At 37.1% G+C, this 19,244-nt stretch overlaps 1 protein-coding gene across 1 annotated transcript; it reads right to left on the reverse strand.

Moving 5' to 3' along the window:
• Positions 1-1,553: 1,553 nt before the first annotated feature.
• Positions 1,554-18,978, reverse strand: LOC103605854 (eukaryotic translation initiation factor 2 subunit 3). Its single transcript, XM_008590465.1, has 12 exons — positions 18,877-18,978; positions 18,252-18,315; positions 16,971-17,098; positions 16,761-16,882; positions 14,893-14,987; positions 12,991-13,149; positions 11,578-11,712; positions 10,374-10,468; positions 9,809-9,953; positions 7,823-7,992; positions 6,432-6,604; positions 1,554-2,487 (listed from the first exon to the last, which is right to left on the reverse strand). Exons 1-12 carry the CDS (start codon positions 18,943-18,945, stop codon positions 2,424-2,426), a joined length of 1,419 nt encoding a protein of 472 aa, XP_008588687.1. The 5' UTR covers positions 18,946-18,978; the 3' UTR covers positions 1,554-2,423.
• Positions 18,979-19,244: the final 266 nt, after the last annotated feature.

The following is a 19,244-nucleotide window of genomic DNA, read 5'->3' on the forward strand; positions in this document are numbered from 1 at the left end:
ATAGCATTCTCTCACAAAAAGGATAACTCTGGCTACTGTATTGAGAACAGACTGCAGCAGAAGTATAAAAGCAGGGAGGAGTTAGAAGGCTAATCCAGGTGAGAGTCACTGGTGGCTTTCACTAGGGTGGTAGCAGTGAAGGTGATGAGAACTGGTCAGATTTTGAAAATGACAGTAGAGCCAAGGGGATTTACATATGCAACGTACTTTCATCAGTAACATCATGTTACAGATTCTCAACCAGGTACATCTGTTGCTGAGAACCACTTCACTAACTTTAATTTCTACAAAAATAAGGTCCGTTGTTTTCATATCTATATACATCCGTTACAATAAGCACAGTGGTTTGCAAATTTGTCGAAATTCATGTGGATGTTTGAAATCAAATACAATAGATTTCCAGTTTCAGTTCTGACATGAGATTAATTAGGTAATTTAGTCAATATTTTGGATCTTATTCCAGAATTTCTGGGAGAAAGTACTCACAAAACAAATGAGGAAATCTCAGATATAAAATTAATGTTTGATTTAGAACCTTATTTTATTTAAATGTGTTCCTCATGCTGCAAGACAACCCTTCAAAATCAACCACACATACAACATTAATATGCATCCTCGACACTTATAAACTTAAATAACCCATAACCCCAGCTTCTAAACTTCTACAAGGCAACTTCAACGCCCAAAAGAGCACAATATGATGACTATGACACCAAATCCCATCTCAATACAAATTTAAGAAAAGCAGACTAGAGTATTATCAGACTACCAAAACTCAGTAAGTTTCTGTTATTTAATATACTTAATTCTCAACTGTCTAAACCTGTTTCTCAAGGCTGGGGAACTTTTAAAAATATTGACACCCGGGCTCTGCCCCAAGCCAATTAAATCAGAATCTCTGGGGGCCGGCCCATGGCTCATGTGGAAGAGTGCGGTGCTGATAACACCAAGGCCACAGGTTCGGATCCCTATATAGGGATGGCTGGTTAGCTCACTTGGGAGAGCGTGGTGCTGACAACACCAAGTCAAGGGTTAAGATCTCCTTACCGGTCATCTTTAAAAAAAAAAAAAGAAATCAGAATCTCTGTAGGGCATTTTTTTTTTTAAGCTGCACCAGCAATTCTAATGTCAGCCAGAGTTGGGAAACACTGCTCTAACAGAATCTCTTATGAAGCAAAAACATAAATAAGAAAGAAAAAGCAGGGCCGGCTCCATGGCGCGCTCGGGAGAGTGCGGCGCTGGGAGCGCAGCAACGCTCCTGCCCCGGGTTTGGATCCTATATAGGAATGGCTGGTGCGCTCACTGGCTGAGCGCGGGGCGGGCGACACCACACCAAGGATTGCAATCCCCTTACCAGTCACGAAAAAGACAAAAAAAAAAAAAAAAAAAGAATGAAAAAGCAGCACAGGAAAAGTGCAGAGACATGGAGAATAAGTTTTTTAAAAATCAAAAAGAACTCACTCTTTGCTTTCTTTTTTCTTTTCTTTCTTTTTTTCCTAAGTTGAAATACCATTTATTTCACCAGAAAGAAAAAAGTGATCCAACTCTACAGGTCTAGCCATTGGGCCAAAAAGCACCCTTTATTTTGCTTTCTAACATCTTTTACCTCTTGACCTCTCAAAAGGTCCAAAGATTACTAATATTATCATCTATATCATAACCATATCAATTAAACAGTTAAGAAAAAAACATAAAATAAGGCTTGGAAAGATCTTTGTTACTTATCTAGAATCATTTGGTACAACAATATTTTCCAATGGGGGAAGACTGTCAGCTTTCAGGCATAAAGCAAAGCAGAAATAATCTCAGGGCATCACAGATAGAGGGTGAGAACTTCTGGCTCTGGTTTCCTGTGTTCCAGTCCAGGAAAAGAGAAAGGGGAGGGAAAGGTTTGTTCATGGGAACAAGCACTCATGCTCTAAAGGCCAATTTCATTTGAACCTATTAATTTTCTTTCACTCAAAATTTCAAAGATCAAGCAACATAAAATGAGGCCAAACAAAGGGTAGCTGTTCTCCAAGATTTTGCATTGTCAAGTTTTTACTGGTGCAAGTCCTTCAGCTTGGAGCTACTTAAAGATGAATCATGAAAAAGAACTTTATTTCAAACAGGTTCAGTGGTATGTGTGCTACAGCAAAGGCTGGCTGTAGCAGTTTCATTTCAAATTTGCCTTGATATACAAATTAGACATGATTCAGGAATGCTTAACTTCTGCTAAAATACAAATTCAGTCCAACATGATTCCAATTTTTATTAAAGACCCTATTTTAGTACTAGAGGTTAAATTTTAATCACCAAAACATGAGAATGTTACTAATAAGGTAATGAGCTGTGAAATTAATTCCCTAGTATTGCTTTGAAAATATACCCCTAGGTTAAGAGAAATTCCAACTCCATCCAAAGTATTATTTAACAGAGATTCTTCAGTCATCATCTACTGTTGGCTTGATTGTCACTCCTCTTCTTATCTGACCCCAACCAATTAAACTGCAAAATGAAAATAAAAGAAATCATGAATTTTACACCCATTATCATTACCACACAATCATATGATAGAACCGATTTTACCTGCCTATCTTCTAAGTTCAAATTTGTTCCCAAAGCCTACTCCTCCATAAAGAAAGCCTACACTATCTTTTGAGATCCTTAGAATCAAACAGATGAGCTCTGGCCAGCATGAATGACAAGAAAAGCAAACAAAAAGTTACTGCCATAAATATGCTCATCTTCAGTCTATCAAAACATATCTACCCCTTCAGAACCACCAAAGAGCCCTTTAGTCCACCCAAGGAACCATGCCAATACACAAACCACCCCAGTCTGACTGTTTTTTTAAAATCTAATTCTCTATCCTTTTCTCCTTGAAAAATGCTTTCCTACCATTCATAGCACCAGAACAGGTCATAATGCCTTTAGCATGACCTTAGCTGGTAAATGAAAATAAGAGAACTAGAGGAACATATAGTCTATAAGCAGATTAGTATCAGCAGCAAAGGGACCTCTGCTCCCTCTTTCAATGTCTGCTCTAGTCAATGACAGGTTGGATATTGCTACCTCAGCTGTAGCTTCTAAAATAAAACCCACCTAAATATGGGTAAAAACCACAATTCTAAAAGATGTAAGGATCATTCAGATGCTCTCTTATTTCATTTAAGAATTTTAACATACTTGCTCATTTTGAAGCTAAATCTGAAATTTCATTTGGATAGAATCCTCTTATAATATTAATGAGCAGACACAAAAAGATCCTTTGTTTTAAAATCTGTTCTAATCTAGGAAATGTACCATTCAAACCAAATGATAATAATAAACTCCATGTTGAGAGTTTTTGAAAGTTTCTTATTTAAACCCATTTTAAAATATACTAGAAATCATTATGTCTATAATAGCATATAGTATAATCACACAAAAGAGTAAAATCAAACAGGCATAAATCACCAAAAAGCAGGATTATTTACTTAAAGGAAATAAAAAGTTTTACTCTTTTTAAGTTATGGAGTAATAATACAGATCAATCTTCTAAAAAATAAGTGAGGAGAGCTCATCATGGGATAAAGTATCAGGGAAGCCTTAATAAAGGAGGTAGGTAGTGAGGAAAAAACAGAGAGCCAAAAGTGATTTGAATAATTATGGAGATAACCAGGATGTGAGATAGCTAATTTAGAGGGTTTACATTAGAAGATAAAGCAGAAGAAAAGGTTAAACAGGAAAGGTCATGAATATCAGAAGCTACTAGAAATTACTGAGCACAGCATGATGAAAAGGTTTTAGGAAGATCAATTTTGACTGAGCTCTTACATAACAAAGACAGAACCAAATTAGGAGTCTTCTGCAATAACTTTTAAGTGTGAAATGATGGTGGTATGGACTATGATAAGGTCATAAAGAATGGAAGGAAAGGAGCAAACTCAATAACTAACCTGAGAAAGAGCAAAGAGTCAGGAGCCAAAGATGTGTGTTTCCTAGTTCTATCCAAAGGACCTAGAAGCAACAGTACCCTAGAAGCAATGAGCACACCTAGCACCCAAATCTTCATTTCTAAATACCCTTTCCCACTAAAAGGAATTTGTAGAGGGTACTAACATTAATAAAGCACATGTATTTCACAGGGCCTTAACCTTTATCCTAGTAGGACCACAGTCCTTAGATCAGACTGTAGCTTAGTAGGATCTTTATCTTAGTAGGACCACAGTCCTTAGCTGTTAGAAGGTCCAAAGCCCTTTAGTTTAGGCTGTAGCATAGTGGGGCCACAGCCCTGTAGTTTTAGCAAGGCCAAAGCCTTGTAGTTTAAGGAAGAACCTAACCTTTTAGAATTGCACATAGAAATGCTAAGCTTGGGAAAAAACAGAAAACTTTCACAGGACTAAAAAGTCTCTGGTGGGGATATGAGAATTGTAACGCAGAATAAGTGCTTGCTCTAAGGGCAGATGCCCTTGGTGCAGCTAAACCTAATTATGGGAAAATGTGTGTACTGAAAGCTTCAAGGCTACTCTGCCAGTCACGGCTGGTTCCACATTTCATCTTCAACTGCTTCTCTAAGTTTCCTAGGGAACTAAGTGTTGCCATAACGATTATCTCATTGGTTCTTTTGTATGTCACATAGCTTAGTTTTATGATTCCTTTGAGGGTAAATTGCTTAAAATTACTTTTAAAAGTTGCACCTGCTTTAATGAAAATTGTTATGTAATCAGTTTGTTAAGTTTTCACTATGACTGATTAATCATCTGTGTTCTTTTCTGTAACTTTTTGCTTGGACAATAAAAAACCAAGAAAAGCCCTGATCTGGGGTCATTTCCCAGGAATCCCTTCTTTCTTGAAGAGGTTGTTCCTTGGATTTAATCCCTTCTGGGCTTCTCACTGCTCTGGAGAAATGAGCTTTGAGTAATCCTTTGCATTTTCGTCTCTGTCACCCCGAGGGAGAGGTGACAGAATTAGGGTTCTTTGGAGAAATGGCCAATTCTAAAATCAGAACAGGGAAGGTACAAGTTGAGTCTGGAATATCTTGGGTCAGAAAATAAGGAAGTGTTTAAAAAAAAAAAAGATGGGGACATGTCAAAAAAACCCAGGAGCCAGCTTGAAGGGTCTCTACTGGTCAAATCTTGGACAATTTGCACATTAAAATAAATAAGGACAGTAATGGATCATAACCTATTGAATAAAACAGGACTCCATGAGTCCTTATTATAGCTAGATAGATAAATAACGGGGAAGAAAAAAAGCCAAATGATAAATGTGGAATGTTGAAATTGGTGGGGGGAATCACTATTTTGCAATCATTAGAGTCAAGTTTAATTCAGGCAAGAATCATCACTGGATGCTAAATCCAGGGGGCTGGGATTTGATGAGCAGTGAATTATTTGCATAGGCTCAAAGGGTCTCCCCACAGATTGCTTATTAGTTGCAAGGGTAAAAAGAGTAACCACACAGCAGGGAAACTGGACACCTTTACCACATAGTCAAAATTAATCTTAACAAGGAGGAGCAGTTGGATATCATGTGCCTGTGGCTGTGATTTCCTCAGGAGACATCACCACCTACATAAGTATACCAGCCATGAATACATTACCTTAATCTTAGTTTTCCAAACCATCAAATAAACCCAAATTGAGGAACAGTCTGTAAAGTAACTAGCTTATATTCCTCAAAATTGTCAATGTCAAGTAAGACAAAGAAAGGCTGAAGAAGTTCTAGATTAGAGATCAAAAAGACATGAAAACTAAATGCAATACATGATTCTAGGCTGGAGGAACATAAAGGACATTGTTGGGACAAGTGATAAAACTGAAATGTGTACTGTAGATTTCATTATTTTAATAAACTTAAATTTCTTGAAATGGTTACACAAGGGGTCTTTAAAAGATTCATGGAAAGATTTGTATTATCTTTCAGTTCCATTTTTCCATGAACTTATTGAAGTATCCACATATAAGAGAATATCCTTGTTTTTAAATATACACTGAAGTACAAAAAGATCAAGGAGCACAACATCTATAACCTACTCCGCAAACAGTTCAGAAAAAAGTTTAAAATGTGTAATGTGTGTGTGTGTGTGTGTGTGTGTGTGTCTATCTGGGAAAAGGGTATATAGGAGTTTTCTGTACAAGTCTCGCAATTTTCCTGTTAAGTGTAAAATTATTTCCAAACAAAAAGTTTAAAAAAGTCAAAGACAACGAAAATACTGACCTTAAATTCATTGGTTTTTGCATAGGTTGTGTCTAAGAGGAAGGGAAGTCAATTGGACTAAAATATGGAACTACAAATCAAGGCTGGATATACAGTTTTAAAAGGCATCCACATAAATAGTTCAGAGGTAAAGCCACCATAACTGTTGTGTTCAAGGAAGAGTGTGCAAGTGTGTGTACACCACCAAGAAATTAAGGAAATTGACTTTGTCCTTTTTAATAGACAGTGGCAAAGGCTGGTAAACTTACCGCCAGTGTTTCTCAACTCTTCGGCTAAGGGCAATTTTTTCTCCTACTTCTGTGCACACGGGATTAGTTAAAACGATTTTGCCCAAATCAGCCTTGACGGCACTAACTCTCCCTCCTGTTGACAAGGAGCCTATGTTCACCATGAGCACTTCATTCTTAGACAGCTTTTGCACCTAGGGAAATAAATTGGGGAAAAACAAACCCCCAAATCAAGAAAATGCTTTCCAAAAATGAGTGGGTATTTACCAAATACTTCTGGAAATAAGTCAGTCAAAAAAGAAAAAATATTCCACAGAAATTTGATGATGATGATGATGATAAACAAATAAACAATCAAATAAATAAGTCTACTAACCATAACATAGAACCTTTTAAATGTAGGTAGGACAACTGCTATATGGCTCTGGGAGTCCAATTCCACTCCTGTACCAAAGCCAGTTACTAGAAGTCTGAGCCTCTGTAAAATTGGCTAACACCTACCACACATGGTTGTTTTTAGATTAAGTGAATTATTAGCTGGTATTCCTGTTACTACTGTTTTCTCCACTTAAAGCCTAATGCCCAAATTTAGATCATTGTTTTATATGGCTTCATATTTTTATTAAAAGCCAGATGAGAAAAAAAATTTGTATTAAAGGAATTCTGAAAAACATGACAAACCTAAAATTTTACAATATAGGCATGTAGCTCACAGTCAAAATGATTTACTTCCTTATTGCTTTCTCATGAAAATAACTTTTTGTACAGTTTTATTTGTGCTGTGTGAATTTTTCACCATGAGACTCTTACGGTTTTATAATTAGAAGCCCAGTGTTACACAGATAAGAGAACTCTATAACTCTTCTATAACTTGTTTCTCTCTCCTTGTTTAATATATTTTGGAGATCTTTCTATATGTCAATATCTATAGGTTTCAAGTGGCACATTTTCCCACTGAATGGACAGTCCCATAATTAATATATTATTATTAATACAAAAAATACTACAGTAAAATTTGCTGGGACAGGGTGTTGCACATTTAAAATGTTGATAAATATCACCAAATTTCTCTCAGAAAGTACTACCAATTCACACTTTCTCCAAAAGCATGAATGCTCATTTTCCTACACCCTTGCCGACACTAGGTGTCAGTAATTTTCCACCTCTGCCAACCTAATCATTATTTTTTAAAAATCTTATGAATATGTCTTTGTCATACATGACAAATATTTTTTATTTATTTATTTAACCTTAAACTGATTATTGCCCCATAGAAATTCTCAATTTGGGGGAATTTAAATTTATTTACCTTTTTTTTCCTTAATTCATGTTAACGATAAAAGAATAAAACTTGAAACTGGTTTTAACTGTTTGCCACTTTTTTTGAAACAGGAATTATAAAAAGCATTTACCTTTGCTGCTTTCTTGTCTCCTTCAGTGCGTACACCTAGAAGCCGTCTAAGTAGGAAGTAGGAGATTTCCAATTCTGTGAAGATCTCAGGTAAAGCTCCAACTGCACCAAGTACTTGCCCCACCATTCTGTCAGCCCGGCACAAAGTGGGGTCAATTTTCGTTCCAACTCCTAATATAAAATAAGATGTATATAGTGCAACTACTTATAAAGCAAATTATTTTACCCAAAGGTTTAGTCAAACATGCATAGCACACATCTATACATTTTAATACATACTTGTATTTTCATACTCATGCAATAGTTGCACAGGCATAACATAATACCTATCTTATCTGAAGAAACAGAATTGTAAGCCCACAGGTTCACTGGGCAATTGAGAACAGAAAGATTCTCTTGATTAAATTCTAAACACAGGGCAAATAAAGATAATAACCTAACTTAAAATGAATCTGAATATCCTCAATGAAGGCTGAAAAGGTATAAAATTCATAATGAGTAGTCTGCAGAATATTTGCATGGCATTTCCCCTCTGGAAGGCTGATCAAAACAATAGCTTAAAGACTTCATATATGATTCCTGGGACCCACAAAATATTTTAGCTGTGTGTCTTGGGGAGGAGGGAGAAGAAGATACATAGATGAAGCAAAACTGGTAAAATATTTTGTAATTGCTGAAGCTGAGTGGTGGTCACATTGGGGTTATCATTACAGTATTCTACTCTTATGTTTGAAGAGTTCTATAAGTTGAATTTTAAAAAGCGTTACCAGAGTTTCCTTGTTTACAAAAAAAAAAGAGATAAAATCATATACAGTAAACTCTTAATTACAAGATAGAATGGAAAAATGAATTATATAGCCAAAACCCAGAGAACCAACTTGTTTGGTGAAGAATAAACTGCTTCCTCACCAAACATTTTCTTCCTTAATCCAAAGCTGCAACTTCTCCAAATTTCACTGAATCTTGCCTTTTTCTGGGTATCTGGTAATACCCTAAGTTGTGAGGGACTAGAAAATTGTTAAGTTATTTCAGTAATTCCCAGACAATGGAAATTATCTTCTTTTATTCCCACCTCAGTGTAAGCATAATCTGACATCATTCAACTGACATTTGTAAGTAACTTTCCATTTGCAAAACATACATAAAAAGCAACCACTCACTACTCCAAAAACTGCAGACAAAATCAGAACATATACTTCATGTTTAAAAAAATAATTTTTACACACACAAAATCATCTTATAACCTAAAATCAACAGCTTAACCACATGAATGCTCCCCTACCACATTCAATTATTAAAATACCCAATTAAGGGCCGGCCTGTGGCTCACTCGGTAGAGTGCGGTGCTGATAACACCAAGGCCACGGGTTCGGATCCCATATAGTGATGGCCGGTTTGCTCACTGGGTGAGCGTGGTGCTGACAACACCAAGTCGAGGGTTAAGATCCCCTTACCGGTCATCTTTTAAAAAAATAAAATAAAATAAAATAAAATAAAATACCCAATTAAAATTCTTTAATTCAGGTGACCCTTGAACAACAAAGGGTTTAGGAGCACCGACACCTCCCCTCACCCCCACAATCAAAAGTCCATGTATAACTTTTGACTCCTCCCAAAACCTAACTACTACTTAAGTACTTCTTGTACTTTCCACTCCATAGTTCTTATGTACATAACTACCAATAGCCTTCTCTTAGGTAGGCTATTTAACTGTTTGGTGAATAATGTAATTGTAACAATGAAATCATTTGTATGGAAGTTCTAACACCCTGACTAAAATGTTATAATTCACCATGAATGCATGACATACCTAACCAAAAACGTTCCAATATACTCATTGAAAAAAAATCCATGTATAAGTGGATTTGCACAGTTCAAACCCATGTTGTTCAAGGGTTTGATGTATATCTTTTTGAATAATTCATTTCCCATGAAAAGTACCATGAATATCTGCAAATTAAAAAAGGGATGAGAGAAAAATTCTTACCAATAAGACCCCCTGGAGCAGCATACTGAAGATCATTATGTTCTGCAAAAAGTGATACAATTTTGGAGAAGATAGGTTTACACATAAGTTTTCCTTCACTATCTTTGGAAACAATACCAGGTCTGACTTCTATCTCCTGGCCCACCTGAAAACATACAATTAGTAATCAGAATTACTGTGGAACAACACAGTTATCATCTGCCTAAAGTTATAACAGGAAGACCACAAAACTGAAAAGGCAATCCTTCTATTTCACAGATCATTATTAAAAAAAAAAAAAAAAAAAAAAAAAGATGTGCAAGAGATCTTCAAGACCAGAACATCCAACTCTTGCTAACTACCTACCACATAAGTCTATCACCAGATAAAATGTGGTCCATACTCTCAAGAAACCTATAAACTTAGAGGACAGACATATTCAAAAGAGATAAGAGCAAACAAAGAAACCTATATCAAGTACCAGACACCATAAAAATTTTTTATATTTCAATTTGGATTTTCCATACTTTCTTCCTGATTAAGACAAGAACAAAACAAAAACACAACAACCAAAACCCAAGTTTACCTTTAATACTCCTTTTAGAATACTACCACCAGCTACACCTCCCTTAAGGTCATCAACTTCACAGCCAGGTTTGTTGACATCAAAGGATCTAATAACTAAAAGAAAATTTTAAAATTTAAAGGCAATTCTGTTAATTTAACCTTAGAAGAAATATTCTTTTCCAAGTTAACTTTTCTAAAACAGTAGCCATACAAGATTTATACCAAAGGGGTGACTCTGTGACAAAATCTAATACTATAATTCTAATGCTTACTGCGGCCTTGCTTATGATGGGAAAAATGGAAATAACTTGAAAGTTCATTAATAGGTGGCATATCATGGTATAGCTGTACTATGGAGCATTGTGCAGCTATTAAAAACAATGTTAGAGCTACATGTAATGACCTGGAAGGATGACCCTCATATGCTGTTAAGAAAAAAAAAAAAAAAAAACAAGTTACAAAAATAACGCACATAGTATGATCCTACTTCTACAAAGAAAAACAAAACAGTAAACATATGTATGTGTTTATACGTGATGACATAAAGAAAATGGTATGGGAATAATATACACCAAATGTTAACTTTGTTTACCTCAGGGCTAAGGGACTAGAACTGGAAGGCAGGGAGATTGTGGACATTTTCTTTACACACCTCTATATTATATGACTTTGCAATAAAAATTTAGTTTTAAAACTACAAAAAAACCCCCGCTAGGACTACGTGACCTACACTTAGGTCACCCAATAGAACATTTTCCACCAAACACACAGGAGCCACAGACAAAGGCCCAGAGGGGTTTAAATGTCTGCTTTGAAAAGGCTCCTATAAGCTTCTAAACCAGAAGCTTAGACGATCAAATTATACCAATATCAGTTCTTCAGTAATTGTACAATGAAATCATTTGTATGGACGTTCTAACATCCTAACGAAAATGTTATAATTCCACAGAGAATATTGTGTTACTCCATCTTAATCACATAACACACCATATACTGAGCACAAAAAGGCTAACAATTCCTACTATATTCAGGACCCTGTCCCTCATCAGTAATGCAATCTAGCATTACCAATACAATCTCAAAATTAATGGATTTTTAAAAAATTTTTATGGATTTAAATCACCACCTCTGCAGAAAGAGGAAGTATTAGTAAACAGCCTGAAAGGGGAATAACTGATGTGGAAAAGACCAAATTAAGAGTTAAGGTGACTCCTATCACTTACCAATAAGTCGGGGTTCTGAAGTAAAGTCTCTTGGGGGTACTGGAATTTTCTTTACTATGTACTCACAGACTACTTCGATATTGTATTTCAGCTGAGCAGAAATTGGAATAATGGGAGCTCCTTCTGCTACTGTACCTATACAACAAAATTCAGAAAGATCAAAATTCTTCGTTTTTACAAAACTTGTTCTATACATTGCATAAAACAATTAAGATTACTAAAATAGATGTCTAAACATGCCCACAAAAATGCCAACAAGTGGGGCCGGCCCGGTGGCGCACTGCTACAGTGCGCCGCTTGGGAAGCGCGGCGGCGCTCCCACCGAGGGTTCGGATCCCACATACAGACCGGCCGCTCACTGGCTCAGTGAGGTGCGGGGGCAACGCCGGGGGTTGCGATCCCGTTGCCGGTCCCGGTCCGGTACGGGCACGACACTGAGGGTTGCGATCCGTTGCCGGTCACAAAAAAAGAAACAAAAAGGGAAAAAAAAAAAAAAATGCCAACAAGTGAAAAGTGATAATTCTGTTTAGAAAGATGGCAATATTCTAATGTTTCTTTTAACTTCTTAAAATGAATACGCTTCCCTTTATGGGAAAAATTAAGTTATATTAATAGACATATTTAATATAGAAAAGTGATAAAACTGTTGAAAGAAATAAAATATTAACACTCATGGGAAAGAGCACTTTACTAGTTGAAAAGTTTCAAATATGTAATTAACCTCCCGATAAATGTCAAGACAAAATTATAGACTCTTTGCTGTATAATATTAGCTGGCACATATAATATTTGCTTCTTATTAATTATATGTCAAACAAACTGGTCAAAGAAATGGACTAAACAAAATTAGATTTTAATCTAAATGACTTATTTTTTTTGTGATGACAGAACTGGGTTCATAGGAAGTAAACCTTTCTAACAAGATAAACAAGTCTAATAGAGAATAAAATGTCAACAGTAAGACACATCATGTCTTCCCTGAAATGAAAAGCACTGTGCAGACAGAGAAAAGGACACTATAAAGATTAAGTAAATCACTGTCACTTTCAATTCTGAAAGTAGCTACTTGGTAAGAATACATAGTTTAAGACTTAGGGTTTTTTTTAAAAAATGCTTTTATTCATTTTTCTATCACTGAGGATTTTTTTTAAAATCTGATTGATAAAGTTTCCAGAATACAATTACAGCTCTAACTTTCAGCCAGCAAAATTATACTTTAGTATATCAAACTCAAATTCAGAAACAGATTCCACTAGTTATATCAGATCACTAACAAGTAGAGAAATAACGCTTAAGACCCTTAAGTCTACCTTGTTTTAGATAATCTATATTAAAAGTTAATTTAATATCTACTATCTGGATTAAACACCCTCAAAGTGATTCACAGATTTGTTGGATATTATGGCTTCTTACCTTGTACAAATGCAAGGATCTGTTCATACTGTTCTTTAGCCTGACTTTCTTTTACCAAATCAATTTTATTTTGTAGAATTAAAATATGTTTCAGTTTCATGATTTCTATAGCAGCCAGGTGTTCAGAAGTCTGAGGCTGAGGACAAGATTCGTTGCCAGCTAGTCAAAGAATAAAAGAGAAGCATAAGAGTAGCTGGAAATATCCAGAATAAGCAAACCCATAGAGATATAAAGCAGGCAGATTATTGGTTGCTAGAGGCTGGGAGGAGGGGGGAACGGGGAGTGATTGCTTAATGGGCATGGGGTTTCCTTTTGTGGGGATGAAAAAGTTCTGGAACTAGATGTAGTGATGCTACGACCACTACACTGCGCAACACTGTGAATGTATTTAAAGCCACTGAATTGTACTTTAATTGGCTAAAGTGGTAAATTTTATGTTATGTTTATATTTTACCACCACCCCCTCCCCTAAAAAAAGTTGGCATCTACTAAAGGAGACTTTTGAATGTTCTAGCCTTACCCAAGGCCAAAAGCCCTGGACATCGTTGCCAAGCATCCACCTTTTGCCCCTGCTTCACCCTCTGTGCCTGCATTCACTGGAGCCTCCCAATCTTCTGGCTCCTATACCTGGTCCTAAGCAAGAAGCCTGGAATCAACAAATCTGGCTTCGGGCCGGCCCGGTGGCGCACTCGGTAGAGTGCGGCTCCCGCCGAGGGTTCGGATCCCATATAGAGACCAGTCCGCTCACTGGTTGAGCGCGGTGTGGGCGCGACACCAAGGGTTGCGATCCCGTTACCGGTCACGAAAAAAGACAAAAAGGAAAAAAAAAAAAAAAAACAAGTTTGGCTTCTCAGGGTCTGCCCTGAGCTTTCACTCAGGCAGAAGGTATAGCCCTCTGGCTCTATCCAGTCTTAGAGATGTTCTGGCCCAGACAAGATCCTGAGAGGCAGAGAGTAATTAAGTGGGGAAGACACTTAATACTGTCCATGAATTTTAACTAATATCAGAGACTATTCCTTAACAAAGGGAGGGAACAACAATAACCATGAAGATAACCAACAGCGGGGCCGGCCCGGTGGCGCACTTGGGAGAGTGTGGTGCTGATAACACCAAGGCCACGGGTTTGAACCCCTATATAGGGATGGCTGGTTAGCTCACTTGGGAGAGTGTGGTGCTGACAACACCAAGTCAAGGGTTAAAATCCCCCTTACCAGTCATCTTTAAAAAAAAAAAAAGTTTGTGGAAAGATTCATATTATCTTTTAATTCTATTTTTTCCATAAACTTTTTGAAGTATCCTCATATTATAAAGAAATAAGCATGTTTTGTTGAGCGCTCTATCACCCTTCCTAAGCTGAGATGTTCAGGTGTCCTTGGAAAGGTTTTAAAAAATTATATCCCATAGCAACAAAATCTCTTGACAGCTCACATAAGCACAACCACAGACTTGACAACCCCCACCCAAGCCTTGACTTCAGTACTGATTACGTATGATATTATTTGAATCTAAAAAAAACCATTGTAGTCTACAAATGGGCACCTCAGAGACCAAAAACAAACAAAAAACCCTACAACACATACATATACTTTTACAGGCACATTTAAAACTAAATAAATCACCTCATGTGATTTAAACAGGAAAAATGCTCTACTGACTTTTTCTTTTTTTTTGGATACCACTATAAGAAATGTCACAAGCCATCAGCCTCAGGTCTATCTTGTTATCTTGTTTATTATTTTGTGATAGCTGGTAGATAGGAATGTCATCCTGGATAACATGTTAGTTCCCATTCACGTCACCCTTAGGTAATGGATAGGACCCTTAAAGCCCTTAGTCCCCCTTTAAATATTCCGTCTTGGATTTGTTCCACAGATTTCCTTAAACCAATTCTGATGTATTTACCTATCAACAGAAGAGCTGCATCCATCACTGCTGCCCCATTCAGCATAGTAGCCATCAGAATATCGTGTCCAGGACAGTCAACAAAGGAAACATGTCTAGTAGTTGAGAAATAACAATTAGCCTTTAGATTAACCAATTTTTAAACATGCAAGTTATGCATTTCCTAAAGTTAACTCTTATTGCTGTAAAATGGTTACAGGACTTAGTGTTTCTAGAACTTAGAAATAAGATTAGTAGCTGAGTAAAATCACTGCAGATCATTACAAAGCAAATGAAATTAGCTCTGTGTAGAAATAACTGAAGAAATAGAAACTCCCATATCCAATCGAAGTGAATATGATACAGAATAATGGTATAGAGTTTATACTGGGAATATGATTGATTTGAAAGCTAAAACCCAATAACTTGCAAAAACCGTGTACACAGAATGAGGACTGTCATCTGAAAAAAAAATCTGCCAAAAATTCCTATAGCACCTTGAAAAACTGGAACTGCCCATCTCATGTGAAGATGACAGCACTAACTTAACAAAACTATGGTACTCACTGAGAATCATGATTGTTTTTTAAAACTGTATGTTCACTGTCATGATCTGAAACGGGTCAGCAAACTATGGCCCTTAAGCCAAATCTGGCCCAGCGCCATATCCATTCACCCACGTACTGTCTACATCTGCTTTTGTAATAGAAGAACAGAAACGAGTACTTGGAACAGAGACTCTATGGCCTGCAAAGCTGAAAATATTTACTATCTGGCCCTTTATGGGAAAAGTTTGCTGATTCCTGATCAGGGTCCAGAACTATTGTGAGGCAAGTGAGGCACTTGCTTCAGGAACAAAATTTAAGGAGATACCAAAAAAACTCAGTAATAGGCAAATAGTTAAATTTGCAAAATTTTTTAAAAAATCAAAATTAATGCAAAAAAAATCCATAATGAACAAAATACAAAAAAAAAAAAATTTTTTTTTGACAGCTAGCCAGTACAGGGTTCCGAACACTTGACTTTAGTGTTATCAGCACCACACTCTAACCAACAAGAGCTAACCAGACAGCCCCAAAATACCAAAATTTTAAATGAAAACAGAATCAATTAACAATAATATGCAGAACCAAAAAAAAAAAAAAAGATACTGAAGCAAAGGAAAAATAATCCAGTAATATTGAGTCTGCCTTTATTTAAAATTCTGATATTCTATTCCTTGCAATTTTTGCATTAATTTCAAAACAATACTGCATTAAAATACCATGATTACTGAGTTTTTTAACATATCCCTCCTTAAATTTTTTTTTTTTTTTGCTAGCCAGTACATCCTCTTAAATTTTGGGCCCAAGGCAAGAAAGGCCTTACTTGCCTCTCCCTAATCCCTAAAATTTCTTTGTGGGTCATCCCCAATCCCCCATAAAAATCACTAGATAGATGTCAGTATTCTCTGATAAAGAACCAGGATAGGCAATCATATTCAGAAAACTAGATAGGGAACAAACCCATGAGTTTTAGAGAAGTAATTAAAAATACCTTTTTCCTCTTCTATCTAATAAACAGAAACAACACTATATAAAAGAAATTGAGGAATCCTGGAAAAAGAATCCCTTAAATCCAATGAGCTGTCTCCTTCCATTCTGTTCAGCTTATGCAATACTTTTAAGTTTGGGGAATTTGCGTGTAAGTACTTTAACTTAGATTCAAATACTTGACTTTTCAAATTACCATCATTACAGGCAATAAAAACATAAAATAATGGAAAAATAACAAAACTGTTTAGCAATTGGGTTCATTGTTTAATATCTCAATTAAACATTTCAAAAAACACAAGGCACAAAATAATAAAACAAAAAGAATAAAGTGTTTTTTAGCACCAAAGATGTCACCTGACTAATTTGAAGTTCCCTTTAGTCCCTGGAATGTCTGTAGGAAACTCATCAGGTGTACTACTTCCACAGGATCTATAACATTCTGGCCGAGGACAACTTGGGTCATCAAGTTTATAAATCTAAAAGTTTCGATAAAAGAGATTTGGATTTGTTATCTGCACAACAACTAAAGTTAAATAGTTTTTAGTTCCACAGGACACAGCTCACCTTAGCATTAGCATATCCAAGCTTGATTGTAATATTTCTTTCTAATTCATTTTTGAACCTGACGGTGTGAACTCCGGAAATAGCTTTTACAACTGTGGATTTCCCATGAGCTACGTGACCAATTGTACCTAAAAGTACAAAAAAATTACCTTATGTGAACTCAATTACACCAAATATTTTTTCAAAGTGTTAAGAGTAGAAAACCCAAAGCCATAAATCACTGTAAATAGCAACGTAAAACTAACAGTGACTTCAATTTTTCCTCTTATGTATCCTTTCCTACTAAAAACTTGTTTTGATACAGGACTGAAGGGAACTTTTCATGTAACTAACAATCTTATTTAAAAACCATACTCAGGGGGCCGGCCCGTGGCTCACTCGGGAGAGTGCGGTGCTGATAACACCAAGGCCCCGGGTTCGGATCCCACATGGGGATGGCCGGTTCGCTCACTGGCTGAGCGTGGTGCTGACAACACCAAGTCAAGGGTTAAGATCCCCTTACCGGTCATCTTTTAAAAAAATAAATAAATAAAAATAAAAACCATACTCAGCATAACAAAAGCTATTCATCTTATGTTTTTAATCATAGAAAAGACTGCCTTCATTTAAAATAAACACTCAACAAAAAGTGCATAAAGTCTTGTACATTAAGAAACTTTACAGCATTTCCAGAATGAAATAAATAGGTATGACAAGCCTTGACACAACAAAAAGGAATTCACAAAAATGAGAAAACAACCAAGTTTAATTACAATAATGTTGTCAAGGATAACACATTTTATAACTTTTTAATAGCTTCATGGCCGAGTCTTACTTTTAACAAGGTTTTACTGTGCTGTCTAGACTCTCAAAATGTCCAAAATTTACACTCAGTCAACATAACTTCTCTAAAGTTCTAGGTGCCAATTAAGAAAAAAAAAGATATGCTACTTAATTATACCTTATATATCAAATAAAACTTTAATAAACTGCCCTTGCAATAACCCTGTCTGGCAAGTACAGACAGGGTCCACCCTTCTTTAAACTGCTGCCACAAATGATTACATACTGCCTTATACTATTAAACTTTTCATATGTCTACAGCTTTTCTTCTCACTCGTCTATAAGCTAAACATGGGCGGCATTCTTCGTTTCCCCAAAATATCTTTGCTCACAAGAACTCAACATCTATTTCTTGAATATCTGCATCCTCATATTATTCAAGTAATCACACAAAAAGAGAGGTTAAAATTACTTGCTGAAGATTAAGCAAGTCGGGTCTCTAAGTTATCCTTATCTTACCTATGTTAATTGTGGCTTGTCTGCTGATAACTTCGTGTGAAAGTGGCGTCAACTTAGTAACGTCCTGCAAAAGAATATATTTATTTTAAAACACTGCACGTACAACAGATCAAAACTTTTCCTTTCACTTCACATTTGCTATCCACAGTTCGCCACCATCTGTATAGCTCCCTTGTACTTCCAAACCGCCTTTCCTGTATAAGCGATCTGATGGCTGGGAAGCCCTAAGAGCCCCTCAGCGTTACACAGCACACTACATCTCCACTCACCACAGGAGATCTGGAGGCCACAGGCCCCCAATCTCGGGAGCATTAGCACTGAAGACAGTATAGCCATCCCCTTCCCAGACCTTCACAGGTAAAATTCTCAATGACATTTAACACCCAGACTTTCCCGATGAATCCCTTAGAAGCTAGAAGTCCCAAGATCACACACCCCACCACGCCCAGCTCGCAGACTAGCCGAGGTACAGGCGGTGGCGCGAATGCGGCTTAGGGAGCCTGGCTCCGGGGCTCCCTCCTAAGCCCATGCTCCTGACAGCACTGACTCGTCCCAACGCCTCCCGAGAGGCTCGATCATCCCCGCTCCCAAGCTCACTCCGTATCCTCCCAAAGCGAACCCTCACCAAAGTGGTGAGATCCTGACGAGACAGATGTGGCTGGCCAAGAGTCACGCCAACCTCGCCTCCCGCCATCTTGCTCAAAGAGGAAGGAAGTCGCTCCAGCTGCTGCCTAACCGTATGCAGGCCCCCTCGTACGGGGCGGGGCAGTGGAGGCGGGACGACCGACTAAGGCCCACGCCTGGAAAGTAGAATGACCGGTGCAGCAGTGGCCTCACTTCTTGGCCTTTTTCCCGCTTCGGTTTGTACAGTGCCTACCGGCAGGCTTACTAGAAAACACGATGCAAAGTTTCGGGATCTAGTCATGGGAGACCTGTTGGATATCTGTTCAGGCATCGCTGAGGGCAGCCCCATAAAAGGACCCACCCCCACCC

This window comes from Galeopterus variegatus, unplaced genomic scaffold, assembly GCF_000696425.1.
Source record: "Galeopterus variegatus unplaced genomic scaffold, G_variegatus-3.0.2 Scaffold6122, whole genome shotgun sequence".
NCBI lineage: Eukaryota > Metazoa > Chordata > Mammalia > Dermoptera > Cynocephalidae > Galeopterus > Galeopterus variegatus.